Source organism: Sarcophilus harrisii, chromosome 3, assembly GCF_902635505.1.
Source record: "Sarcophilus harrisii chromosome 3, mSarHar1.11, whole genome shotgun sequence".
NCBI lineage: Eukaryota > Metazoa > Chordata > Mammalia > Dasyuromorphia > Dasyuridae > Sarcophilus > Sarcophilus harrisii.
This window is the reverse complement of record NC_045428.1, coordinates 590,194,475-590,222,403: the sequence shown is the minus strand read 5'-3', so window position 1 is coordinate 590,222,403 and position 27,929 is coordinate 590,194,475. Positions and strand designations below refer to the sequence as shown.

The following is a 27,929-nucleotide window of genomic DNA, read 5'->3' as shown; positions in this document are numbered from 1 at the left end:
CTTAAACCAAACCCCATTTCCTTTCTGCTTTGGTTGGTACCCTGTTTTCTTGGTTACCCTTCGGACGGGGTCCTTTCTGGGCAGCTGGGGTTTTGTGGGGGAGCCCGGCCCCGGGAGGTCTCTCCCGAACCGTTCCGGAGGAGACAGGTGCATGCTGAGGGCCCGGATGTTGGGTCTCTCCTGGACCAGCAGAAGCTGAGGGGCTGAGGGGCAGAGGGGCCCTTGTGGTGGGTGAGAGAGGGGAGGGGAGGGGAGGGGAGGGGAGGGGCCGGGCCCACCCTCGTTAGGAGAGGCCTCCGAGGCGGCTGCTGATGGAGCCCGGAGGGACTTCAATCCCAACCCCCTCCATTTACAGACGGGGAAACCGAGGTCCAGACCGCGCAAAAAGTAACGGGCAGAGATGACACTGCCCAGGACGCACGGGAGCCAGGGCCCACCCACCCGGGGACGGGGTGACCTGGGCTGGAGGGGTGGGGGCCGCGTCCTGCGGTGAGGCCGAGCCGAGAGGCCGGTGGGGGTGAGAGCCCCGCGCAGCGAGGGCGGGGGAACCCCCGACCGTCCTTGTCATCCAAAGGGCTCGGGGTCAGCGACCACCGCGGCTGTCTACGGCTCACCGTGAGAGACCCGGCGGCGGGGCCGCGTGCGCCAGAGCTACCCTTGCGCGTGGGAGTCGTGCCTCTCGGCTCGGGCGGAGGTCCAGGAGCCCGGGGGCGCCAGAAGCAAACTGCGCCTGCGCATCGTGACACCGCCCCCTCCTTTTTCCGGCCAGCGCGCTTGCGCAGTCCCTTCCTGAGCCCACTGGCTAGCCGTCACCTCCCACCGGTTTCTTTTCTTGTGGCCCCCGCTTTCTGGTTATTGCGCCGGCGCAGACACCCTGGGGACCTCCCAGAATCCTTCAGGCCGGAGTCTGCGCGCTTCCAGCTTTCGGGATCGCCCCGCCTCCTCCTCCCTCGCCCCGCTCCGAATGCTTCGTTCGTCATCTCCACGTCAGTTCCTGTTTGTGGCAGCAGGGGGCGGTTCTTCCGGCCAGGGGGCGGGCGGCGGGCGGGGGAGGCGAGCCGCGGGCCGGGGAGGGAGGGCCGGGAGGGAGGGGAGCGCCGCTGCGGTAGGGGGGCGCGCGCTCCGGAGCTGCTGCGCGAGGAGTCGGGGCCTGACGCCAGGACGATCCCCGGTCGCCGGGCCCCGCGGAGCCGCCGTAGGAGGCCGCCGTCGGACGGCGATGGGCGGGAGCCGGCGCCCGCCCGGGACCCACAGCGGCAGCCGGTGACAGGTGAGGGGGGGTCGGGAGAGGGGGCGGTGGCGCCGGGGCCCCTCCCCTCGGGAACTGCGGGTGGGGGCAGGGCAGCTCCCGAGGGCTGAAGGGGCGCGGGCCAGGCCGGGGTCCGCAACCGGGGGTGGGGCGGGGGCTGGCCGCCCCTGACCTTGGCCCGCCCCCCCCTCCCCCCTCCGACGGCCGCAGGTCCTCCCTCCCCTCAGGGCTCCGGAGGGGGCGGCTCGCGCCCCTGGGGCCCCTCCTCCCCCCCAGGGTCTGGGGGCGGCCCTCTGCCAGCCGCCCCTGCCCCGGTGGCTGCGTTTCGGGTTTGTGTTCTTCTACCGGCAACCCCTCGTGGGGACGGCCCGGGGTGGGGGCGGGGGCTGCCCGGAGCCGCCGCCTGCCGGCCGAGAGGAGCGGGTCTCCTTTGCTGTGGGCCCCTCCTCCCCCGCCCCCCTTGGCAGCGCCCGAGCCGGGGGCCGGGACCCTCCTCGTGCGAGCCGGAGAAAGGTCCCCTGCGCGCACCGGCCCGCTCGGGACGTCCCGCCCCTGGGGGAGGGGGGAGCCGGGCCAGCAGCTGCTTCCGCCCCGGGGTCTCCTGGAAAGGATCCAGAAGACTTGAGTTCAAATCTTGATCCTCTGTTACCAACGACCTTGGTGACCTTGGACAAAAAATAGCCGCGGCAACTGACTGTGCGGATCATCTTGACAACACCGATGACAGTGGCCGTGTGATGTGTCTGAGATCCGTGAAGGGGCCTTCCCTGAACCCTGCCGGGGGACACAGACTCAGACCCTGACCCCTCCCCCCTTGTTGCCCGCCCCCGCCTGGCAGCCCCCACCCCCTCCCTAATGCGGGCCTTTCCGAGCCATTCGGCCTCAGTTTCCTCCTCTGTAAAATGAGCAAAAAAGGAGTGCGGCGACCTCTGGGAGCCTTCTCGCCCCGAAACCCTCGGAACCCTTAAGTGCCAGCTTCTGTTTAGGTGCTTTGTCGCTGACTCTCCCTGGTGAACCCCAAGCCCTGGCCGGGACCCCGTCCTCTGGCCCACCCCCAGGCCGGATTATGTGGCCCATAGTTGGGGCTAATTCTCGGCCGTCAGTCAGGGCTGCTGCCTCTTTCTGGACAATGCTGCCCTCGGTGCGCGGCTGCTCGGGCTGTGGGGAGCAGAAGCTGGGGCCAGAGGCCCGCCAGGAAGCTCTCTCAGGGCCCGGGGGCGGCGACCAGCCCTGGGGTTGTCCATCCGCCGGGGTTGTCCAGCAAGAGCTGCCTTGGATTTGTCCTGTGGGGCCCTGAGCGCTGTTAGGGGTCTGAGGCGGGTCACTCTTGGGCGTCATCCCACTTCATTTCTCTGTCTACTTTCTCACATGCCCCAGGCTGGGACCCCGCAGCCCTCCTGGCGTCTTTTTCTTTTTTGACTTCCAAGCTCTTCTCCTGCTCAGCAGGGGTGTGTGTGTGTGTGTGTGTGTGTGTGAAGGTAGGAGAATGATCCTTATCCACCGTGAGTTTCTGGTCCGCCTGGGGAGACGGGCACCCCCCTCATTCAGGAGATGTTTCTTGATTGTCTGCTTGGCTTAGGGTTCTTTGGGGCTCCTCTCAGAAGTAGTCAAATAAAAGAAGTAAGGCCTTGAATCCATACCATGTAGCGTTTGCTAAGTGCGCATGGAGAGGCATAGAGCAAGTTTCATGGGAGCGAGAGAAAGGAACAGCCAACATTTATATAGAATGTAAGTTTTCTAAGTGTTCCCCGTCCATTGTCTCCTTTGCTCCTCACAACATTGTTAAAGAAGCTGCTACCTCAGAGCTCATCATCCAGGGCGTCAGAGAAAGGCCTTGGCTTGCCCATGTTCCCCTGCGGCTGAGATGTGCAGGGGGGCAAGGTCTCGCTTGGTACCGGGCTCGTCATTCTTCGGCTCGGGGCCGCCTGGGCACTGGCCGGAGTCGTTCAGGGGAGTGGAGGAGATACCATTCTTCTCCTCACACTTCCTGTGCTCCGCCTTAGTGGGCAGGAGAAAGTTCAGCACTGGCTCTCTTGTGCTTGCAAATATTGGAGTGGTCTCTTGTGGAAGAGGGATTGCCTTATCCTCCTGGGCCTCAGAGGCCCTTGGAGACTGCTGAGAGCTCTTTGATGTGCAGTGCTTTCCCCAGGGTGGGGGTGAATTCCATGGAGCCCCTTATAGGAGCCCTTGGGGAAGGTTTGGGGGTTTGTGCCAGGGCTGGTGATCCTTCTGCTACTTCTGGTTCTTCTATTCTGTGAGGCTTTTTGCAAGAACCCAAGAAGCCATTTGAAGCTGAGCAGTGGGACAGAATATGTGAATAGCCTGAGTGAAGTTGAGGTGAGAAGGAATCAAATAAGGATCTGCTGGCTGAGGTGGGGGGGAGGAGTGGTGGGTCACCTTCTACCTGATCAGGAAGGCCACCCAGGAGGCTGAATCCCTCTGGCCCAAAGGTCCTTTCCAGAACTTCTGATCTAGGTCCTGCTCACCCCCTGATGGTGCCCCAGCTTGTTTCTTCTGTGAGTGAGCTCTGGGCCTCTGCCCAGGCCAGGGACCCTTCAGGCTCCATCCCTCTCTCTGCCCAGGCCAGGGACCCTTCAGACTCCATCCCTGTCTCTGCCCCGGCCCTGTCTAGCTCTCTCTGTTTCACTCCTTTCCATTTCTCCCTCCCTCCCTTGTTCAAAGACTGCCATGTTGGAAGGGCCTCAGCGAGCTAGCCTCCAACCCACCTGCCTCATTGTCCAACCTCTGCTTGCAGACCACCCAGGAGGTGACCCTTTGGGACCAAGGCTGACTTTGCCTTGTATGAGCTGACACCTTTTGCCCCTGGCTCTGCAGGCCTCCGCCCCTTGGCCGCTTCTTTGCCCTTCCCCTTTGGTCTCCTTCCCTCCCGGCGCTCCCTTTGTTGTTTTGGACCCGCAGCTCCTGGGTATCTGTCCCCTACCTCTGTGTCTCCCACCCCAGATAGCAGTTTATTATCTTTATCTGCAGGGCAGTCTGGCCAGGCCCGCTTTCACCCAGGGGCGGCCTGTCAGCCAGGCTCGGTGGCCTTCCCGTACTCGGTTGTCTTAATCCTTGTCCCAGAGCCCTTCAGGACAGAAGGGACCCTGCTCCCTTCCCCCAAGCCCTTTTTCAGGAAGAGAGTTGGAGATGAGATTCCCAGAGATAGGACCTGTCATGAGCAAGTCATTGGCAGGGCCTAACCCCGTGTCCTTTTTGGGGGCGTTGAGAAAATGAGATGTGAGCCCAAGAGGGAAATGCCCCACAGGGCGCTGGCCCTTGTGTTAGCCCTGTGACCTTGGACCAGATCACTTGGAGTTGAAAGACCTGGTTCGGGCCTTGGCCCTGTCACTGTGGCAGGGTTATTAGTGTCTTCCCACGGGAACGAGGACCCCCTCGGGGGCTTTATCTTTGGAGTCTTCAGCGTGCGATCTGTTCAAGGCCTGCTTTGTGCCAAGCCTCTGCTGGGTGCTAGGGATCCTCGTGCCTGTGAAACTGAGGGTCAGCTGGGCAGAGAGGCAGCATCCTTAGAATAATCTGAGGGAAGAGAGGCAGGAGCAGGAGCCACTGGCGGCCTGGGGAAGTGAAAGGTTTGGAGCCGAGTCCTTGAGGCTGCAGCTCAGCTTCCCATTGGATTCAGAGCTGCTCGGGGCTCTCTCCCTGGGAAGGACCCTGAGCGGCTTCGGCCTGCGCCAGAGAGGCCGGAGCGGGGGTGGGGTTGGCTGTGGCAGCCTCCTCCAGATGAAAGACTGGGGAGGAGGAGGCCCCAGTTGGGGGAAGCAGACCTGGGCACAGGCCGAGCCTTGGGGGAAGAGGAGGAAGGGAGCTTGCTGGGGATGGCCTCCGTGGTCATCAGCAGAGCAGGGAAGGCCCACCGAGGCAGAGCCTGAGCCTGGCTCCCTTGGGTGGCGAATTAGACGAGCAGAAGCCATTATTAGAGAGGTCGCGGGCTGACTGCAGGTTGTAGGTTCTCCTTCCCCCTCCCCCAGCCCTTCAAGGCCTCCATCTGTCCGCCCTTGAAAGCTCCCCCACTGATGGCATTTTGAGGGGAGGGGAGACATCCAGGGTGTTTGTTTCCTGCCTTGTGCCTATTATTGGCTCCGCTCAGAAGACTAATCTCCCAGAGGTTTGCCTTTGTTTCCAGGGCCAGGTACACAGTAGGTGTGTTTGCTGATCTGACCCTCCCTGCAATTGCCTGTTGTGTGTGTGTGTCTGTCTGTCTGTCTGTGTCTGTCTGTGTGTGGTCCCCAGCCAGCCAATGGGCACTGAGACCTCCTTGGAGGCCGTCTCCCAGCAGGGATCCTCGCTCTGGCTTCTGCTGCTGTTCTTCCCTCCCTCTCCCCAAACATGGAGGAATTGTGGCGGTGTGACCAGCCTGTGTAGCTTGCTGTGTGGGTCACCAGGAGGCAGGCTTCTTGCAAGGGGCCCTTCTGTGGACCTGGCATCCTCTTTGCCCCGTTCTTAGAAAATGTCTCGAGTGAATTCTGTTGGCCAGTTGTGTTTTCTTGGGCCCCGACCCCCACTCCGGCCCATAACAGAGCAGAGAGGCTAAGTGCCCTGTCCTGTGTGCTGGCCCGCTTTGGCCCCCTGGGCCGTGCTTCCACTGTCGCTCCTTCCTGTCAGGCCCTTTGTGTGTTTCAGGGCTGGCTGCAGGCAGCAGCATACAGAACTTCCCACATCTCTCTGCTTCCTCCTGTCTGTTTCTTCCTGCACATTCGGCCATCACAAGGTGTCCGGGAACCCACTTTCTTTCCAGTGCTTTGTTCCCCAAAAATGGGGAGGGGGTGGAATCCTTTGGTAAATGGGGAAATTTCAGTTCTGCCCTCCTTGTCCTGAGAGTGGATGTCCCCAAACACATCTGGGGCTTCTGCCCCCAACTCACGGCTCGAGGTCTCAAAGCTCTGACCAATAGGCAGGGACATCGACGTGTGCTTGGTGACGGGGGCGACAGAGATACAGAGGCTGATTTTCTGGGTCGGAGGCCAGAGTGGAGGATGTCACCCGGGTCTGTCTTCTTGTTCTTGCAGCTTGTCAGTGTCCCCCTCCCTCCCAGATCTGGCTCTGTGCTGGGGTCCTGCAGCATCCTGGGTGGCCAGGAGCCATTCTCTGGTTTTCTGCAGGTTAACTGGCACCTTAGACCCACTGGAAGCTCTGGAGGGGTCGCTTGGCAGGGGTGGGAGGAGGTAGTTTCTGGGGGCAGTACCCTTTGCTCCGCCCTCCAGACTTTCTGCTTTCCAGCATCCCCTGCTCTCCCACACTGCCCTGGGCTTGTCAGAATGCCTTCATGTAGTCGCCCTCCAAGCTTTGGCTTGCCTTAAATGTCTTCAGGGAGGAGCTGGCAGGGCAAGAGGGGGCTCAGGTCACAAATCTGGGTTCCAGTCACCTGCAGTTCTGCAGAGTCCTTCCGTGTGGCACCTTCTTGATCATGGTCACGCTTATGAAGTAGTCAGGAAGTGACAAAGGCCCCGACACCTTTTAGCTGCTTTGATGGTCCCATTCATAGTCATCGCAAGAGGAACAGCTGACATTTAGTCAGTGCTTCCTGCGTGCCAGGTAAGGCTTCGCGCTCATTGGATGCTCAAAGCCACCCTGGGAGGGCCTGGCCCACCGTGGCCTCTCTTCAGGCTCTCAAGTCCGGCCCTCTGTGCCAGCTTCAGGGCGGCCGTCGTCACCCAGAGGTCACCGGCACCGGGTCCAGGGTGCGATACGACTTCACATGCTCTTCCTGAGCTTTTATTTACCCAGCCCTGCACGTGGCAGCCTGGGGCTTGTGGGTAAGGAGAGGAGCCAGCCCAGGGAGGGGGCAAGATTAGCTTTTAGGAATGAGTTGGCAAACATTAAGTTCCGTAATAAATGTTAAGACAGACACACATGAAGCTGAGACAGCCCCCCCACCCCGTACAGGCAAAGTGCATTTGTACCAGTCAGTGTTGGCCCAACCAAATGGAGAACAGGACTGGAAACAGGGAAAAACCCAAAGGGGCGGAAACCCCAGTGGAAAAAGGAGTTGTGACAAACAGAAACAAGGGAAAACCCAGTAGCCAAAACACAAAGCGGAGAATAGGCTTTAAACAAAAACCCGTTCAAAGTAAAGGGAAAAAACTGGTCATCTAAACCTTGGGCCCCAGAAATTACAACGCTTTCTAGTTAGTTTCAACTCAACGCTTTTAATTCCAAGCCCCTCTCAAAAACCAAGGAATCAAGGAAACAACCTGGGAAACCCTCCGGAAACTTCAATTAATAAAGTCTCAAAGGGCGTTTCAATACCAAAATAGGAATCCATGGTTCTCAGGAGGCCCCCCCCGTCCTTACTAAAACCAAGTCCTTCGTCTCAAAACCTAATCCCCACTCAAAACTAAAAACCAAGGGAATGGGAATCCCCTGGCAAATCCAGAAAACAATTAAAACGTCAAAAAAGGGACCTGAAGGTAAACACTTTAAAACCCCCGTTCTTCAAACACCTCATGGGAAGAAAAATTTAATCCCCTTCTCCCCCAAATAATCACTTTTCTCCTTTTCCCACCTCATCCCAACTAACTCGCCATTCTCCCCATCTCCAAAACCCCTTTATGGGGTTTCTCCCCCTGGCCTCCTTTAAAAAAAACCACCAAATTCTCCCTCCTTGTCTCCCTCTCCCCCCTCCTTATAAAATTCTTCATTCTTTTCTTTTTTTCCCCCACCACACAGGGGTCCTCTAAAATGCATTTAGTAATGGAAATCCCACCTTTTCGGCACACAGTTTCCTCTAAATCATTTAGTAAATCCCAACCTTTCCACAACAAATTCCTCTAAAAGTACATTTAGTAATAAATCAAACACTTAACAAAGGGGCTTGCTAAGTATTTAGGAATAAAATCACACACCAACACACAATAAATCTTACTAAAATAATTTGTAAGAAACCTAATCTTACCTGGAATAAGGAATGGAAAATCCCTTCATTCCTTAAAATCTTAAATTCTACATATATAAATAAGGGCTCTTGGTACCCAACAGAAAAAACTTGTCCAAACTTAAACCCTAAAACCCTCCTTTCTGTTCAATCTCTTTCTCCCTTTTCTCCCTTAAGGTCAACCCAGGAACTAAACCCCAAACAAACTTTCTAAGAAAAATTCTCAAATAAGGTAAAATGTCCTTAGTAAACTGAAACCAAAATCTTGGGGGTCTTGGGCCCCTTCCCCTTCTTTAGTAAAACAAAAACAAGGTAGTAAACAGAAAATCCCTCTGATCAATCTCTTCTCCAAAAGGTTCTTCAAATTTGACTTAAATTGACCTTTGAAAAGTAAAACCAAGAAAGGAATATAAACAAAAAGGGAAATGGGAAAAATTACCCCAAAAAGGCGGTCAAATAAAAAAACACCGAAACCTCTAATTCAACTCCAAATGAAACCTTGAGGAGGTTAAATCTGCCCAAGGGGGCTCTTTTGCCCACATCCCGGACAAGGGGAACTTCATTTTAAACTCAAAACCTGGCCCTTTCCACCTACTCCCTTTCTCTCAAAAACTCAAAATCTGCCAAAACACAATTTGGGAAATTCTACCTTCCCTAGACAAGTAAGGAAGAACTAAGAAAAGTTGAAACTAAGTTAGAACCTTCTGTCCAAATTCTTTGGAAAAACCTGGGAAAATGAGGAAAACCCTTTTGAACAAGAAATCTGATCAACACACAAAGGGAAAGGTCTCCAAACAGCCCAAAACCATAAGTTGAAAACTACCTAAAGGTTTAACCGAAACACCCAAAAAACCAGGAAAGAAATCCATCCCTCCTTAAATCCAAACTTTTCATAAACCCATTTTTGGAAATCAAATGGAAAAACCCCCTTGCCCTTGCCAAATCCCCCTCAACCACTGAATTGAAAATTCCTTGGCCAAGGAAACCCCAGGCCTGAAAGGCTTTACCCTTCCCTGGGAAAACCTTCAAAAACCTCAGCTGTTGGGGAAAAGAATGGGAATGAAAGAAATTAGGTAAATACCTTCCTTTTTTTTGGGGACAGGTCAGGAAGTTGGGAGGTTGCTCTTCATTTCCTCCCAACCCCTTTCCCTAATGGTAATCATCTTTAATGCCTCCCCATGAAATTACCCAAAACCCCTTTCTCTGTAATTCCCAAGGAAACTGGAAACTTCCCTCCCTACCCCCTAACCCCCCAGCCCCCAAAACGCCAACCCAATTCCCTTGGTAACGGGCCATTAAATTAAGGTCCAAAACTCCTTGGCCTTCCAACAACCCAATTTCTCCACCTCCCTAAGGAAACCCCACAATGGGGAAAGGGTTGGGGAAACTTTCCAAAGTGGGGAAACCAATCCAAACCCCTGAAACCAGCCCTTGCCCCTTTTGGGAAACCTCCCAAGGCAACTCATTCTCTCCCAACTTTTAGTCCACACAGAAAAACAGCTGCCTTTATCTAAACCCGCTACTGATTTGGGGCAAGGGAACCACAAAAACTGCCAAGGATCCCAGGTTTCAGGGTCTCCATTGATGAAAGGAGAAGCTTGGCCTGGATGGCCTTGGCAGCCATTGCCCGGGGAGGCTGGCCGGCTGTGTGGCCTTGGGCAGGCCACTTCCCATTCTTGGCCTTCACTTCCCCCCTCGGTTAAAAGAGGATGTGGTCCTGAGGCCTTCTGAATCACCCCCCCCCCCCAAGCCTGTGATCCCAGGGCCTTCCTTGAAATGACTCTCGATGAGACTCCCTCACACCTGTGAGCTCCTGGGGGGGGGGGGGAGGGCAAGAAGGGAGCCAGCTCGGTGCTCCCTATGCCCGGCCGGACAAACCAAAGGGCCTGAAACAAATAACCTTACAACAGGAAATTGCTTTAAAGATCCTTAAGGGAACCCAACTTCCCTTCCTGCAACCAGCCCGGCCCCGCTTAAAACATCTTATTTTTTCTTGGCTTTACGAACTTTGGAATTTGGGACCAAGGCCAAACCCCGGGCCAATTAAGCAGGAATTTTCCGCTTGTAACCCGGTCCGCCCTAACCCCCACCTGGGCAAGGGTCTAAGGGCCCCCTCCCCTTCCCTCTCCAACCCCTCTGAAGACACTAAACCCTAAGCAAATCCAGAAATCCCAAAAACCAAGAAATCCATCCCAAAACCTTCATCTAATTGGTTTTTTGTCCATTTTTTTTTAATCCCATTTTACTATCTAATTTAATCTAAAGCAAAACCAAAATTCCAGCCAAAAGTTGAAAAATCCCTGTGATTAAAACCGGCCTACCATTTCTAATCCAAAAATCTTGGCAGAGCCCTTTTCAATTCTTCCTCACCTCTCTTAAAATATACCTTTTAAAATTTTTGCAAAAATCCCAACCAATCTAAAAAACCCCTTAGCCATTCCAAATAAACACTCATTTAAGTAACTAAATAGTAAAAATTAAACAGGCCAAAACACCAAAAAACTCTCCCAGGTTTAAACCCTACTCTCTTTTAATGGGCCTGCCCTTCCCAAAATCCCCTCCCCATTACTTTCTTCTCCTTGGGAATCCCTCAAAGCCCGTTTGAGAAGAAAACCCCTTTAACCTCCCAATTTCCCTCCCTCATTAAAGTATTTTCCAAGGCCCCAACCCCATGGGAAACTTTCCTAGTCCCCCGAATAGAAACCCCTTCCCAAAAACCAGAAACAGGGAAAATCTTAGGAATACTTCTAAAGAAACTCCCTCTCCAAGGGTCGTAAAAGGCAGCCCCTCAATCCCCCTTATCTGGCTTGCGAAAAAAAAGGAATCAAGGGAAACTAAGCCCAAAACTCTTGGCCTTCTCCAATTGGATAATACGATATCCCATCACAAAGGAAAAAACCAAAATTTTCAAACCCAGGAAACCCAACCCTCCCACCAAGAAAAAACCCGAAAAGGAAAACCTCAAAAAACAATCACCTAAATTGGTAAAACCCCTCCCTTATTGCTTAAAAACCCACATGCCTAAACCCCTTCCAAAATCCCTTAAAACCACAAACACAAACCAGGAAATACCTAAAACCTTAAAAGGCAAGAATAATCTCGGCAAAACCCTCCCCACTTTCACATAAACTCCCTAACTTCCCCCTCTTAAACCCTCTCTACTTTCCCTCCAACCAACCTTTAAAACTCCCGGCCCCAAACCTTCAAAGAAAAACTGTCTGGGAACCCAGGCAAAACAAAAGGAAAAAACCCTGCCCCAATCAACCATTCCCCTACTCCAAAGAAAACTAACAACGCCATCAAAATGTAAACCTCCCTACGCCCTCCATCTCCTACGCCCCAAAGGGAATAGGCTGGGAGAAAAAGGGAAAACTTACCCAAACCCCACACCTTCCCTATGAAAACTTTCTAAACATGAATAAAATCCCTAACCCCAACAAAAGGCCAACTAGTACCCTCTACCCCTCCCTTAACTCAATGGCAGAAAAACTAAACATAAAAAGGCAAAACCCAAAACTCAAAACCCACAAACACTCAAGAAAAACCCAAAAATTCACCAAGCTCCTTAATTTCCAAACACAACCCTACCGCCCCACACACCCCATTCCCCAAAAGTAGTGGAAACAAACCCAACACCCCAAAATTCAGAAGCCACCTCTCTTCTCCCAACTTTACTCCCTCCCATCCACCCAAACCCCCATCTCAACCCCTCCCACCCTTCAATAATTAATTTTTTACTCCCTAAACAACACCTCCCCTCCCTACTTCTCCCTACCCACCTCCCCCCCCAAACTTTTCCCATCCCCAACCCAAAAAAACAAAAACCCTTGAAAACCCCTCCCAAGAAAATCCACCTAAAAACACCCCCACTATCCCTCCCAAACACAAAAAAACTCCTACAAAACTCTTTCCCCAACCCCAAACCCCCATCCCAACCGCAAAACTCTCCACTCGCCAATGAAACCGAAAACCTAAGAAATTAAAATTTCACATTTCAAAGGGGCAAACCCAAGGAAACCAAGTTCTCATCTCCAAACTAAACAAATTCACCCTTCCCAAGAAACCCCGCAAAGGCCCATCAAAAATTACAAGCAAACAACTAAACTCTTGGGAAACTTTTAAACCCCTTCCAACAAAGGGGTCCAAATCCCCTAAAACTGGAAAAACCTAGGCCCCGGAAAAAAAGGAACACCCCTCCCAAAGGTCTCTCCCAAAAACTCCAATTCACCCCCATCCCTCCCTTCCGGAAAACTCCTCCCTCTCCAAATCCCGGGGCCGGGAAGGTAAGGAACTTCTCCCCATCCCTCCCCCCAAAACCCCCAGAAAGAAATGCAGGGAAAAACTTAATCCCCAGGGTTTTCAACTCAAAACCCTTGCCCCTTCCGCCCCCTCCCTTGGCTCCTCTGGCCCTCGGCCCTTCCCACCAAGCGGGAACTGCCCCTTTCCCTTGGCCTGGAAGGGAAACTTGCGATAACTCCCACACTTCCCTACTCCCTGGCTAAAATGCTTGGGGCATGAAACCCAGGAAGGAACACAGCCGGGAAAGCACCCCGCCCCCCAATTAAACCCTTCAAACCTCTCCCCCACTCCAAAAAAGGAAAAACCCTTGGCTCCCATGGGCTTTTCATTGCTTTAACTACAGGAAAACCATTTGGCCTTGGGCAAATCCCTAAATCCCCTCCCCAAAGGGTCCAGGGCAACACTCCCAAAACCAACTCTCAGGGCGGGAAAACGGCCCTGGCCCTCCCTCTCCCTCTCTGCAACCCCTCCAAGGGTGCATGGAAACAAATTGCAAACCCAGTTTTGTCAGTTCCCTAGGCGTCCCTCGGTTGGTGGGGAAAGGGTCCCATAAACCCCAAACCTGGGAATCGGCCTCCGGGAGGGAACCCCACCCCCCCCCATCTCCCCGGGGAAACCCCCCTCAAGGGAAACACTTTCGGAAAACCAACCTTTTGGGCCGTCAAATTCCCACCCTCAACCCTCTTGGCCTGGGGGTGACATGGGAGTCCTGCCTTCCTTTAGAGGCCGGGGGTGTCTCCCCTTGTCTGACGGGCGCAGGGCACAGCCTTGTCCTACCTGCCCCTCGGCTCCTGGGAAACCCCCTTCCAACTCATCTTCATGTGTTCTCCCCTCGGAGCCCAGGACGCCTGTGTTTGTCCCCTGCACTGCAGGGTCCAGAGAGCAGCCCTGACTCCCCTCTACCCGGGGACATGGAGAAAGGCCTGAATCTTGGATCTAATCCAGATTGGGGGGGGGGCTGCATGTGATGCAGGCTGGGGGGGGTGTTATGGGGACCTGGAGGGGTGTGAGCCCGACGTGGGTGAGGATGGGGTGGCCCAGGTGGGTGGTGGAAGGCTTTCATGGGAACCTCGGGCCCTCTCTCCCCAGCAGACCCTGCTCCATCCTCGGCTCCCAGGCGCACTCTCCTCTGACCCATCACTGGCGAGCTGGTGGCCAGGCCAGGAGCCACCATGAATGAGGTGTCCGTCGTCAAAGAAGGCTGGCTCCACAAGAGAGGTGAGGGGGGCACAACTGGCACCCGCTTCCTGCGGGCCTGGAGCATCGGGCCGGGAGCCGTGGCCGCCCTCAGGGGAGGTGGGGGGGAGACGTATCTTCTGCACGTGTGGCTGGCAGCCACACTTCTCCCAGGGAGGGGTGTCTGGGGCCCCCGGGGGGGCTGCAGCCGTGCAGGGAGCGCGGCTGGCTGGCAAGGTCAAGTGGTCTTCGTCCCGAGCCAGCTCCGCTCACTCCGTGGCTTTCCCAGAGCGCTTGGTGAAGGCCGTTCTCTCCTGGGGTAGGCAGCTCTGTGCAGATCAGGGCAGCTAGGAGCCCAGCCCGAGGGGTCACCCTGACCCTGAGCCCCCCCCCCCAATTTTGGGGGGGTGAAAGGGGCTGTTCCCGGGCCCAGAACATGCCTCCAGCCCGTCCCCAGGGGAGCAGTAGCCCCAGGGCCAGCACTAGAGGTGGGGGCAGGGCAGCAGGTCCCCAAGTAGGGCGGAGGCTCCTGGGGTGCTGCCCGTCATCCTACGACCTCTGCCATACTTGGGGCCTGCCCAGTGCCTGAGCCTGCCACTGCCCTGGCCCCTTCCCTCCTGCTCCTCCCAGCCCCGAAGCTGCCCTCGGGCTTTTCCCCTAGCGGTGGGTCCTTCTTTGGCTGGCCCTCCTCCCCCTCCTCCCCCGCCCCCTCCCCCGCCCCCTCCCCCGCCTCTGTTGTTGCTGGCTCTCTGATGAGTCACTCCCCAAGCATCCACAGCCCGGAATGTAACAGCTCCAAAGGGAGGTGCGAGCTGCCAGGCCCGGCGGGCAGAGCCCCCTCCCCCCGCACCGGGGGGCTGTTCCGGGGCGGGCTCTGACCTCCCCTCTCCTTTCAGGTGAATACATCAAGACCTGGCGACCTCGGTACTTCCTGTTAAAAAGTGATGGGTCCTTCATTGGGTACAAAGAGAGGCCGGAGGTCCCTGACCAGACTCTGCCCCCCTTAAATAACTTTTCTGTAGGAGTTTGTTGGTGATGTTTAGGCAAAGTTGGGGTGGGCGCCCCTTCCTCAGGCCTCCCGGGCCTTCCCCCTCCCAAGGGGGCCCCAATTTACCTGAGCCTTTCCAAGGAGGTGGGGGGCAAAAATCCCAGGGGCAGGGCCCGTTTGCCAGGCCAGGGGGGCCCAGGGAGGGCCCCAAGGCTTGGGGAAGCCGGGCCCTGGGGGGCCGGGCCCCGCTCAGCCCCTCCTACCGGGGGCCCCAGGGGCCCCAATTGGAAACCGAAGCCTTCCGGGAAAACCTTTATCCAAACGGGGAAACAGATTGGGGCCTTTTTGGGGACCCGGAGGGGAAGGTGGGGGGTTCCCCCCTGGGGGGCCCCGGCCCCTCCCCAGGGTCCCTTGCCCTTCGGGTGGCCAGCTAAGAAACCTTGGGAACCCAAACCCTTTTCTAAGGCTTCATGGGATTTTGGGAGGCCCTTTCCCCCGGGACCCGGTTGAGGGGTTGGGGGCTTCTGGGCCTGGGGCCCCCAGCCCCCTGGGCCCCCCCGGCCCTTTGGCCTGGCCTTTCCCCAGCCCAACCCCGGCCTTTCCCGGGCCTGGGATCCCCCCCCGGGAGGCCCTGAGGTTGGGGAGTGGGCAGGGCTCCCAAGGCGAACCAGGGCCCAGGCTTCCCAGCCCCCCGGGGCCCCCGGCCGGGCCTTTCCCGGCCCCCCTGGCCCCCATGGTGGGCCACCCCAGGGGCCTGTTGGTCTATTGAGAATGGGAAGGCCCTTCCCGTGGCCAACGGGGCCCCAGGTTCCCAAAGGAGGGCCGGCCCGGGAAGCTTCCCCATTGTGGGGCCCTTCCAGGGGGCTTGCCCCACCTTCAAGGGAATGAGCCCTTCCCGGTGCCTCCCAAAAGCTTTCCTTTAAAAAATTAGGGGAGGGGGGGGCTCCACCCCAAGGAAACCCCTCGGGCCCCTTTCCCAGCTTTAACTCCCCCAGGGGGAAGCCTCTCCCCAGGGAAGGCCTTGGGCCAAATTTGGAAAATAAAATTTACAGCTCCCGCCCTGTACAAGGGAGGGGTCAGAGGTGGAGACTCCCCTAAAGTGTCCGTGTGTCTGGCTTGTCCGACCACCACACAAGGGGTCTTGGGGAGGTTGGAGGCCCATTTACAGGCTTGTGATGCTCTGGGCAGGGATCATGGCCCCCCACCCCAAAGCCATGCCCTGACACCCCTTTCACAGCCAAGACCTTGGTCCAGGAGGATCCCACCAGGCTCTGCCCCCCAGAGGGACCTGCCATGTCCGGGCACCTCTCCCGCCCCATCCACCCCCAACCTGTTGGCTCCGGCCTAAGCCGGGCCCTGTCACTCCTTGGGAAGTTTCTTCTTCCTGTTAGTTAGAGCCCTCGCGGGGGCCCGTCTATGGAGCCGTTCCCTTTCTGGCTCGGCCGGCCCTCGTTGGTCCCATGCCCGACATGCGGGTTCCACAGAGACTGTCCAGGTCGGTGCCGAGGCAGCGTGAGCTGCTCTGTGCCGCCCCCCTCTGCGAGGCTCCGGGGCTCAGTGCGCCCAGCTTCTCTTGGGGCTCGGCTCCAGCACCCCGTCCCCCACAGGGTCTTTGATGTCCCAACCCCCCCAGAGTGTTGGCTTCTCGCGGACAGGGAGTGTCATTGCTGTGGAGCCGGCGCCTAGTGCAGTGCCTGGCACAGCCATCGTGGGCAATGCCAGTTGAACCCAGCTAGGATTCTTGGGTCTCGGTCTCAGTGAAGCTGGATCAGAGGGTCACGGATTGGACTCAAGGAACCTTAGAGGCCCTTGCTTGGAGCCCCCCATCTTACAAAGGAGGAAACTGAGGCCCGCTCCCTGAGGTGAAGTGAGCCCGATGGGGCTTGAACCCAGATTGTCCTCCTGCCAAGGAACCGTCATGGCCCGGCCTCGTCCAAACCCCGGCGCCCACTTGGCCGTTCTTTGCCACTTTCTCTGGCCTGGGCTCTTGGTCCTGCCAAGGAGGGCTTTGGACAAAGTCCCAGAGCTTGACCCCTGCGCTCCACCCCCTGGGCCAGTTGGAACGTCGCCTCCAGGACAGTGTTTTTGACCCCTGCTCTCCCTTTCCTGGGACGTGCGTCCTCTGTTAGAGCTTCATGTGGGGGGGGGGGGGGCGGGGCGCCCTGCAGAACTTCCCTCGCAGCCTGAAGGCTTAGTGGACAGGCTGGGCCTCCTGGCCTTGAGGCCCGGGGCTGCCCCACCTCTTGGCCCAGGCTTTAGGGTAGAAAGGAATGGAAGAGCTCGTCTTGTCTGTGTCTCTGGTTCATGAGGGGACCGCCCTTGGGCCCCCCTCTCCTGGAACCGCTGGCCCTCCCTTAAGCTAAGGAGACCACCCCCCGGCAGCTTTCTGAAGCCGGACACTCGGGGCCAGCAGCAATGTCCCACCCTGGGGATGTTCACCCTTTCTTTTCTTTCTTGGGACTTATGGATCCTGGCCACTGGGCAGCAGCTCGGTTCTCCAGAACATCTGCAGCTGGTTGTGGCAGAGAGCAGGGCCCGAGAAGGCAGCAGAGCCGGGGGTCACTGGGGATCCTCCACAGGCTCGGAGGGGGCCGGGGGCCATGGCGGGCTCCTCATTCCTGCAGCGGATAGAGATTGGCAGAGGAGCTGGAGGGGATAAGGCAACACACCAAGGACCGGGCAGGGGGAGCTGAGGGCCCAGGAGAAGTCACTGACCTTGCCCAATGCAGTGGAGGGCAAAGGTGGTGGGAGGGGAAGGGGGAGGAGAGGGGTGGGGAGAGAGCCCCTCCTCCTCCCCCCTGCAGGAAATCTTGGCATCGGGCCCCCCCCCCACTGCCGGTCAGTGCTGCCCTGTAGGGCATACGTGCCAGTGCTGCTGTGGCATCTGAGCTCTGTGTCACTGCCCCCAGAAGGGTTGCAAAGTGCATTCTGCCCGCCGGTCAGGGCCCCTGCAGTCTGCTTCTGCTCCCTCCAGGCCCGTGGCTTTCAGGTCCGACTGTGCCCACGGGCTTGGTCCATTTTACTTTGGTGAGCCCTTGCAGGGGCCCCTGGCTTAGCAAGGCCCACATGTCCCTTGTGCCCAGGATGTGACTGCAGAACCAGCGGGACCCTCCAGGCCCCAAACCCAGCCGCTCCCCCCCAAGGAGGGACTCGCTCTGAATCCAGTGAAGACAGAGACTCGATGAGGAGCAATTAGGCAGCTGTGGAGATTGGGGTCCTCTGAGGGAGGGAAGCCCAGGAAGCTCCCTCGCCCTTCTGGAGAGGTTACACAGTCACCTGGGGGCCTTTAAAGGAAGGGGCGGCCACCCTGGGAGGGGGCCTGGAGCCCAGGCTGGCCCTCTTCATAAATAGTCAGGACTCGGGCACTTCCCTTGGCTTCTGTGGAAGGGCTGGAGATGACCTGGGGTCTCATTTGGCTGGGCACTCCTCGTGGCGGCTCCGAGGCGGCCTGCATGCAGCGTGTGACCGCTCCAAGCCACCGGCTCGGGCCGTGGGCAGCCCTGGCCTCAGAGGGCCAATCCTTGGCCTGTGAGCAGCTTGGCCCCCAGAGTTGCCCCCCCACCCCGGATAAGCCACAGTGACTTGGGGAAGAGCAGCCGGGACAGAAACGTAAACCTGCATTGGGTCAGAGCCAAAAAGCAGCTTGGGGCTGCGGCCTGGCCTCCCCGCCCCAGCCTCGTCAGGAATCTGAACTTTGTTGTCTAGAGAGGGCACACACAGTGATTTCAGGAGAGGGAGGCTGCTGGCCGCCGGGGAGTCTGGGGAGGGTGGAGGCAAGGCAGAGAGCAGGCGTGGGGGACAGTCACACAAAGCGTGGAGGTGGGAGTGTGAGGGGGACGGGATCCGCAGGCAGGAGAGGCCAGCCCTGCTCACGGCCCGGGGGCCTCTGTCTGTGCTGCTCAGGGAGGAGTGGATGAGGGCCATCCAGATGGTGGCCAACAGCCTGAAGAACCAGGAGCCTGTGGAAGACTCGATGGACTACAAATGTGGCTCCCCTAGCGACCCCTCGGTGGCTGAGGAGATGGAAGTGGCTGTCAGCAAAACGCGGACGAAGGCGGTGAGCACTTGGGCGGGGGGAGGCCGCGGAGGCCAGTCCCCAGCTCCAAGCTCCCCTCGGGTGAGAATGTAGCGGGTGCCTGCTCCAGGAAGGCGTCTGTGTGGATTGTGGGACTGGGCCAAGGAGATGAGATTCTCCCTTGGGAGACGAAGCCCTTGGGGAACAAGGGAGGGAAGAAGACCTGTGCCCGAGATTGGCCGCCTTTGGGCCCCCGGCCCTTGGGTGTATCGGCTGCCTGATGGTCCCTCTACGGGGCCTGGATGAGGGTGGGAGTGAGAGTCCAACCCTGGGGGCGGGGGGGAGTTGCCAGTCTGAGCAGTGAGGAGCAGCCCTCCCTCAGCCCTGACTTGGTGCCCTTCCTCTCCGCCCCTCACAGACCATGAACGACTTTGATTATCTCAAGCTTCTGGGCAAAGGCACCTTTGGCAAAGTCATCCTGGTGCGGGAAAAGGCCACGGGGCGCTACTATGCCATGAAGATCCTGAGGAAGGAGGTCATCATCGCCAAGGTGGGCCAGCGCGTGGGGCAGGGCCCCCATCCGGGGCAGGCGCCCGAGCGGTCAGCCTTTTCCTTCTCCCGCTCATTTGACAGTTGAGGAAACTGAGGCAGACAGGGCTAAGGGACCTGCCCAGGCTCACAGCTGTTAAGCGTCCGGGGCCTGATGCTGACTCCAGGCCCGGTGCTGTGCCTGTTGGGTGCCCGCCGTGGAAGCAGTTTTGCGCACCTCGTGGCTCAGACGGGCTTAGGCTACCCCAGACAGGAGCTCCCCGGCAGTCTGGGCGGGCACATAAAAGGGGGTCACGGGTGCCCCCTTGTGGCTCCAAGCTCAACGACAGCAGGTCTATTCATGTAGCAAGGGAGAAAGCCCCCTCCAAACAGGGCCCAAGGACAAGGAAACTCCTGGTTTAGTCAAGAAAAATCCCACTGTCTTCCCAGGGCGGTCCCCGCTCCTCGGGGCCTGAGGCAGGCTGCTAAGGTGAGCTCTCAGGACAGGGGGCTGTGGATAAAAGGGAACAGGCCCCCCAGGGGCCACTGACCTGCCTCCAGGTCAGAGGTGTGGCAAGTGGGCACCACTTGGCCACCGGCCCGGGTGCAAACATCCCCCACTCCTGGCCTTGCCACCTCCTGCCCCCACATGGTTAGATGAGAAGGCCGGGGGGCCGCTGAGCCGAGGGTGTCTTGTAGTGACTGCTTGGGCACCTGGGCTTCCCCATAGTCGGAACAGGCGGTGCCAACTTTCTCTGCTGGGCAGTGGCTGCCGATGGGCCTTGGAGCCGTTGGCCAGGCTGTCAGTGAGTTCCCATTGCCTCCCTCTGTCCCCAGGATGAAGTTGCCCACACGGTCACCGAGAGTCGAGTCCTACAGAACACCAGGCACCCATTTCTCACAGTAAGTAAGTGGGGTCTGTCCGTGTCAGGGCAGCCTCGTACAAGCCCCAGGGAAGGAGACTGATCCTCCCGGCAGCAACAGCAGCAGGATTCAGCCCTGGTCCCTGTGGGGGACTCGGTCCCTTCCTAGGCGGATGAGCTGAATGAGGCAGCCCTGTCGGCGGCACTGCAAAGGGCATCTCTTTTCTTGTTGGTGCTGTTTGTGAGGTCACGGTCACGGCCTAACACCCCTCCAGCCTCCCACTCCTGGTTAACCCGAAAGCAGATTGGCTAGGAGAGGGTCCTTGGCAGGAAGCCTGGTGGGCCATGGGCATCTCTGACTTCCCTAGCACCTATCTTGGTCTGGCATGTCTCCAGCCCTGGGGGCCACGCTTTGACTGTCCTCCTCTTTTTGAGACCTTGAACATCAGTCCCTCCAAGTGTCAGCGTAACTGCCTGCAGCAGAGACTCCTGGGTCCAGTCCACCAGTCTTCCCCACCTCAGTCACGCGCAGGGCCGTTTCCACTTCTGGGAGGTTCACCACGTACACCCAGAACCCATCCTCAGAAGCCCCGAGCCGTCTGGTCCAGTTTCTCTAGAGACGCCCTTGTGGGCTTGAGGTTCCTAGCAGGGGACCCCATACATGCCTTAGGTGATGTTGCCCACAATCCTCCCAGCATGCTTCCCTAGAACATCACATACGTGAGTTTGTTCTCTAGCTCGGCCCTGCCTTTTGTTTCCCCTTTTCCTTCTAATAAGGAGACTCGGTGTTTGCTGGCCGAGAGTTTATGGGCCTCCTTATTGTCTGTTGCCTTCTACATTCGTGGCTCTGGCTGTAACACAGACTAACAAAAACAATTTCTTAGAAGCAAAGTTGATCACATCTCGCAGTATCTGCAGTATTCCAGCAAGGGAAATGCTCCTGTGGTCCTTACAAGAATGCGCCATTGCGTTTGCTCTTTAGGCCCATCTGTTTACAGTCATTGACCATCTACTTTTTTTTTTTTCCAATCCTTTGCTCCCAAAATGCTGCTTGGAATATTTTGGTGTTTATAGGGCCTACATTTCTGTGTTTGACCTCTTTGGATCATATTCCGAGGGGAGACATCTCTGGGTGTAGAACATAGGAGTCCCGTGGCTTTCCAAAGTGCTGAATGCATTCACAGCTGCACCAACAGTGTATGAGGGTTTCGTCTCGTCTTACACATCACCATTCTTTTTTTTTTTTTTTTTTTTTTGGTACATTCTTCTTTCACCATTGCTCTTGTGTCACCTTCATGATCTCAAACCCTGAAACCGTTCTAATCTCCTGTTGTTCCATCTCCCTTTCATCTTCACTGGATGTGGGACTTTAGGTGTGTGTGTGTGGCTTTATGGATTTGTCCTGATAGTGTCGTTCAGGACGGGGAAACCCCCGAGCTTGCCGGCCAGGACGTTTAGGCAAGTGGATTCCACCTGCAACGTGTCACATCTGGGCCAGTTGCATTTTTCATAAGCAGAGCGACTCTTGACTTTGCCCAGATGTTCAAAAGCTCAAGGCCTAACCTAGATCCCGAGGGTTCTCAACTTGAGATGTCTCCCCGGGCTCCCACCGAACCATTTGGAATCATGGTCTGGTCCATTGGATCAGCTCAGGAGCCACCCAGCTACCTTTGTGGTTGTTCGGTCGTGTTCCTCTCTCCATGACCCTATCGGGGGCTTTCTTGGCAGAGATACTGGAGGGTTGGCCATTTTCTTGTGCTTCTCACTTTCAACCACCCTCCTAAGGACCAGAGTCTGTGTTGACTTGGTCTGGAGATTCTGGAGGATCATTGACTTTGTTTTGAGATACTGCCAGCTTGGGGTGTCCACATCTGCCACGGAACGGTATTTGTGGCACCTGTGCGTGTGGTCTGGCTCCTCTGAGAGAGTGTCAGACAACTCCAGCCAGGAGGCAGCCCTTCAGGGTTGCTGACGAAGCCTTTGCCCATTCTTTGGGTGACGACACTTCGCTTGGCACATCACCTTAATGGTGGAGGACAGAAGGTCTGTGAAGTGCTCACATTCAGACGAAGTTCTCGCCAATCTCAAAGGCTGGGCTGGGGGCGTCAGGCCCTTCCTGCCCCTGGTGCTGCCCTGCCCTGATGAAATCCTTCGTGTACTGTCGGGCTTCCCTCCCACATGGCAGGATGAGGGGGCCCTGCGGGGCTACACCGGACCTGGCAAGTTTTCTGTGTTGCTGAGAACTGTGCCCAGGATTACACCGAGAAAGGCAAAGGATTCGGGCTCTGGGCGCGTGTTTGTTGAGGCTACAGAACCACGGCACAGAGTAGAGGAAAAGTACCTTGAAGGCCTCCTGCCCACTCCCTTCCAAGGTGGACGGCAGCTGGGAAAATAGCGCCATGTCAAGGGGTCCCACCAGAGCGGCTGACCCAGTGGCCCTCGCTGTGGATGACAACAGGGAGCCTCGGGCCCAAGAATACCGTGGGGCCTCCTCCGGCCACTGGCCCGTGCAGGCGGAGAAGCATCTGTCGTCTGGTCCCCGGCTTGGAGCTGAGTGACCCGGGCATCAGGCCATAGTCATTGGATGCTGTTGCCCCTGGCGACCTCCATGTCCCTTTCTGGGGTCCTCCAAGCCCCGCTGATCATCTTGGAACCCTGAGGTGTCTTCCCAGTGTTGGGTGCCTTGGATTTGCTCCTTTCTCCAATCTCAGTTCTGATTTGAGACCCTGTGCCAACTGGGCACTGCCCATATCTGCTCTTGAATGGAGTGGTCAGCCCCTGTTTAGCCCCCATCTCGATTTCCTGGGAGCCTCTCCTGGTGGGTTCTGAGTATTGGCAGACTTCACTGTCCCTACTTGGGGGGCTGCCTCACTCTGCCAGCTTCTTGGGGCATCTAAGAAGGGGACATCTCCAGTTGGGGCACTGCTCTGGTCTCTTCCCATGATCTCGGGCCCGCTAACCTTGCAGGGCTCTTCTTTCAGTGCCCCCCCGCCCTTCCCATATCCTGCTGCTGTTGTGCAGGGCTGGTCTAGAGGGAGTGCTCTCTCTTGCTTGTCTTGGGCATTGTTTGTTGGCCTCCCTTGGGTTCGTTGCCGAGAGGAGGACGTGAGAGCTGAGGGTTTGGGTGATGGGGGCTGCCAGCTTCACCCCTCCTTTTAGCCCCTGTGTGTTCTTGGCGGGTGAGGGTATAGCCCCCAGGCCACGGAGCGGTGCAGAGGACTCTCCGTCCCCCTGGGAACCTGTGGAGGGCCAGGTGAGGGGAGCGGTGCCCGGGGGAGATCCCATAGTCAGAGCCCCTCGTTACACCAAGTGGCCCTGGATGGCGGGGGGGTGCCCACGGCCCAGACCTGGCCGCTACCATGCTTTCGGTGTTTGGTTTGGGAGGTGCTCCCTGTCTGGTGACCTCCTTGGAGGAGGGGTCTGGCTGATCTGGGGTCTCTCTTTCCAGGCACTAAAGTACGCCTTTCAGACGAACGACCGCCTGTGTTTTGTGATGGAATATGCCAACGGTGGGGAGGTGAGGAGCCACATCGCCAGGACTCGGGCTAAAAGAGGCCGCAGGGCTGGCGTGGCCGTGGGCAGAGGCAGACGGGAGCTTGAAAAATGGAGGCAAACGGGCGGGGGTGACAGGGGGATCGGGGGAAGGCCACGAGGCAGCAGATATCTGGGAGCGGCTCCCCCAGGGGGCTGCTGCCGGCCTTCCCTGGTCTGGGCCGCCTCCCTTGGCCGAGGGTGGGAGGGCAGGTGGGCTGGGCCTGGGGGAGGGGCCAGCCTCAGGTCAGCCTCATACCGGCCTCCTCTGCTGCCCCCAGCTCTTCTTCCACCTGTCGAGAGAGCGTGTCTTCACAGAGGACAGAGCGCGGTTCTATGGGGCCGAGATCGTCTCTGCCTTGGAGTACTTGCACTCCAGGGACGTGGTCTACCGCGACATCAAGGTGAGTGCAACCCTTGGCCGTGTGGCACAGCCCCCCTGGCAGTTGGAGGCCTGGAGCATTGGGGCCCGTCCGTGGGTAGCTGTGGCCATTGTGGGACCTCTGCTGTCCAAGGGTCAATGCAGAGGAATGAGACTGGCGGGGAGGGCGAGGCTGCAAGCGCATCATTGGGTGAGCTTGCCCAGCTCCGTGCTTGCCAGCTGTGGGCCGGGGAAGGGACAAAAACCTGGGTTCGAATCCATAGCCACAGCTGGAGGAGGGGGAGGGGGCCAGGGTGGGAAGGGCCAGAGGGCCAAGGACCAGGTCAGGCCGGATGTTGGGGGGCTGCCCCAGCAGGCAGAGGGTGGGGAAAGACCGGCCCAGGAGGAGGCTGGGAAGATCCTAAACTGAAGCGTGAGCTGCTCCCCTGGAGGTGCCCCCACCCCCAGCCAATGGCTACCTCCCTTGGGGGTCTCGTGGCTGGGGGCGCCAGGGGTTGTGTGCTGAGCAAGTGTGGGCTGGAAAGGCGGATGCTGGGGGAGCCCGGCCCCTGCTCCTACAGCTAGGGAGGCCTCGGCCTTCCCTCCTAGGCCACCTCCTGTGCCCTGCCCTCGGCGGTCCCTGGCAGTGCTCCCGGGCAGTCCCCCGGCTTCTCTCCCCCATGGGCCTCATCTGTAGAGATAACGAAGCCCTCCCATGGGGTGGACAGAGCTGGCATCCCCCATCCCCCCATCTGGGTCCCCGGGACTGGCTGGGCCCTTGCTGGTGTCCTCGGCTCAGATCGTGGCCAGGGCACTGACCTGCTGGCCTCCCGTTCCTGCCTCCTTCAGCTGGAGAACCTCATGCTGGACAAAGATGGGCACATCAAGATCACCGACTTTGGCCTCTGCAAGGAGGGCATCACGGACGGGGCCACCATGAAGACCTTCTGCGGCACCCCGGAGTACCTGGCCCCTGAGGTAGCTGAGGGAGGGCCCCAGGTCCTCCCCCAACCGTCCCGTTTTCCCCCCCTTCCCCCCCTGGGCAGGGCTGAAGGCCTTCTTCTCGCCACCAGGTGCTGGAGGACAACGACTATGGGCGGGCCGTAGACTGGTGGGGGCTGGGCGTGGTGATGTACGAGATGACCTGTGGCCGGCTGCCCTTCTACAACCAGGACCATGAGCGCCTCTTTGAGCTGATCCTCATGGAGGAGATCCGCTTCCCTCGCACGCTGAGCCCTGAGGCCAAATCCCTGCTGGCTGGGCTCCTGAAAAAGGACCCCAAGCAGAGGTGAGCCCGGGGACGCCTCGGGGGGCGGGAGGCCAGGCTGAGTCCCTGGGCCGGACCTGCCCTGAGCCCTGTGTGTGCCTGCAGGCTGGGCGGGGGGCCCCGGGACGCCAAGGAGGTCATGGAGCACCGCTTCTTCTCCGCCATCAATTGGCAGGACGTCCTACAGAAGAAGGTAAAGGATGTCTCCCAGAATCCTGGCGGGCGCCCCCTCTGCCGGAGGCCGCCCTCAGCCCCTGACTTCTCCCCTTCCCAGCATGCTCTGGGGGAGCTTCCTCTGTGGGCTCTGTCACAAGGGGCTATAGACCCAAGGCCGCAGCCCGGGGGGGGGGCGGGGTCCCTCTCCCTCCTGCCCCCTGATGAGAGCACCAGCCCTTAGTGACCCCCCCCCAACTCTCCCCCAGCTTCTGCCCCCGTTTAAGCCCCAGGTTACGTCAGAGATTGACACACGGTACTTTGATGATGAGTTCACGGCACAGTCCATCACTATCACCCCCCCAGACCGATGTAAGTAACCCCCTGCCCCCAGTGCAATCAGGGCCCCGGCCCTGGGGGGTGAGGGGGGGGCTGTCTCCTCAGGCCCCAGATGGGGGTAGGGGCTGCCTCCTGGGGCCCCGAGTGGGGGGTGGGAGGGTGGGGGCTGCCTCCTGGAGCCCCGGGCCCCTCCCTGCTGCGCCCCCCCGGCCCTGGGCCGCTGTGTGCTCTGCCCTGGCGCTGAGGCCGGCCATCTGTGTCTCTGCAGATGACAGCATGGGCTCCCTGGAGCCCGACCAGCGCACCCACTTCCCACAGTTCTCCTACTCGGCCAGCATCCGGGAGTGACCTGCCCTGAGGAGCCCCTGTGGGCGGCTGCGAGGCCACAGGCTCCTCCTGCCCCTCCCCGGCTCCCTTTGCCTCTGGCCCCCCTCCCCCACACATGCTTTTCTCTCCTCCCCACTCTCACCCCTGAGGGAGCCGGCCCTGCCTTTGTCCTCCTCGCCTGGCGGTCACTTGCTAGCCCCTGGCCGTGGGGAGAGAGCAGCCGCGAGCCCCCCGGGGCGCCTCGGGCTCGGGAAGCCCAGCTCTGCCAGCCTCGTGGCCTGAGGGGGCTCCTAGGTGCCCCGGCTGATCGCTCTCCTCGGCAGTCATGAGGGAGACGTGGCCGGCCCTGTCCCTCGGGCTGGGCAGCCAGGGGCTCTTGCCAGCCCTCCGGGGGAAGCTTCAATCGCCCGGGACTCATGGGAGCACGGGGCTTTTCCTCTGGACCGAGCAGCGCCGGCCCCTCCTCGGGCCTCGATCCCCGAACTGGCTCCGCCCTTGGACCTTGCGGGGAGCCCGGAGGATGCCCGGCTGTGGCCCCCCCCCCAGCAACGGCGGCGCTCTAAAGCAATAATGTCTTGCCCACCAGCCGCCGGGCCCCAGGGGGGTTCTCCTGCCCGCCACTGGCCCGGGGGCCCGCCCAAGGCCAGTACTTGGGCCTCCTCGTCTCCCCGCCCCGGGCGCTCCCTGGGCCAGCGTGGGGACAGGGGTCCAGGGGTCTCCATCTCCCTCACCAGATGGGGACGGCGGGGGGCTCCCCCTACCCCCCACTTCCGCTTGGGCGCGGCGGCCAACGGGGACAGGCCGGCCTGGGTGAGTTTGGGGGGGACCCCGGGGCCACGGAGCAGGGAGGTGTGGGGACCTGCCTTAGCATGCATGCAGGGGAGTGGGGCACACTCGTGTCCCCTGCCCTGGCCCCTTTCCTGGATGTGGCCTCCTGTCCACCCTGGCATGGGGCCCCCCCACTGGGAACTGGGGACCCTCTGTCCCAGTGCCTTATCTGGATAATGTCACAGCCTCCCCAGAGTGAAAGGTCAAGACCAGGGAACATCAGGGATTGGAGGCCTGGGGGACCTTGGCTTCTGGGGAGTGAAGGCTCTGGTACAGCCTGTCACATGCCCCGGCCCCCCCATTTTAGCTTGCTTTCCTCTCTTTCAGTATCTTCATCTCTCCCTCTTGGGGCTTGTCTGGGGCATCTTCTGTCGGTCCCAGGCCCCATCCCCTTTCCTCAGTCTCCCCCCAAGCTGCTGGCTGGGCCAGAGCTTCAGCTGACTGGGGTGGCCCAGGGCCGGACTCCTGGGGTTCCCCCTTCAGCCCTCATGGAAGGCTTTGAGTTACAGCTATAATAGGAGGTAGTGGTTGCACCCCAAATCCAGATCCAAGGTGGGAGGGGCCAGGTCAGGAGGGCCTTGTGACCTGGGGCCCCTGCTTTGGGTCAGGCTCGGGGCACACACCCCACCCCACGTCCCCAAGGACTGAGGTGGGGATTCAGAACTGTTACAGATTACTTAAGCATCAGTGTTCAGGCCCCTGGACCCCCAGTGTTCCCCCCTAGAGTTAGGGGGTGACAGGGGCGTTAGGTCAAAGTTCTCGGTCCATCACTATCCTCGCTGGGGTGGATGTGGACAAGGGCTTCGGCCCCATTTCCCTTTCTGCACCTCCTGAGGCCTGTGCCCACAAGGTGCTAGAAGAGCCTTAAGATGGGCCGGGCTGGGGGTGCCCCTGCAGAGCCCGGAGTCCCAAGGGGCTTGGCCCCGTGCCTCCCGGGCGTTTCCTCATGCTCCGGGCGGGGGGGATGTCCCGGTCTTCCCCCCCCCCCCCGGGCCCTTCTGCCTCGTTCTGGAGTTGGCAGCAGGGCGGGCCAGGCCGGGCGGCGGCTCCTGGCGGGTCTCAGCCGCTGGGTGTGCGTCCATATACATGCGTATGTGTCTGTTGGGGATGGGCCTT

General features: G+C 58.9%; 1 protein-coding gene across 1 annotated transcript; it reads left to right on the top strand.

Annotated features, from left to right (window-relative positions):
* The first annotated feature begins 1,078 nt into the window (after positions 1–1,078).
* AKT2 (AKT serine/threonine kinase 2) lies at positions 1,079–26,535 on the top strand. The gene is made up of 16 exons (XM_031961627.1): positions 1,079–1,270; positions 13,530–13,655; positions 14,510–14,647; positions 15,993–16,096; positions 16,235–16,318; positions 17,894–18,129; positions 18,307–18,658; positions 19,035–19,166; positions 19,982–20,047; positions 23,456–23,524; positions 23,820–23,942; positions 24,749–24,877; positions 24,973–25,187; positions 25,272–25,359; positions 25,589–25,691; positions 25,927–26,535. Exons 2-16 carry the CDS (start codon positions 13,610–13,612, stop codon positions 26,004–26,006), a joined length of 1,965 nt encoding a protein of 654 aa, XP_031817487.1. The 5' UTR covers positions 1,079–1,270; positions 13,530–13,609; the 3' UTR covers positions 26,007–26,535.
* The last annotated feature ends 1,394 nt before the right edge of the window (positions 26,536–27,929 follow it).

Coding starts and splice junctions, on each gene's coding strand:
- AKT2 (XM_031961627.1), top strand. CDS start 13,610: ATGAATGAGGTGTCCGTCGTCAAAGAAGGCTGGCTCCACAAGAGAG. Junction 18,130..18,306: donor AGAGGGCCAATCCTTGGCCT/GTGAGCAGCTTG, acceptor TTTGTTGTCTAG/AGAGGGCACACACAGTGATT. Junction 24,878..24,972: donor CGGAGTACCTGGCCCCTGAG/GTAGCTGAGGGA, acceptor TCTCGCCACCAG/GTGCTGGAGGACAACGACTA.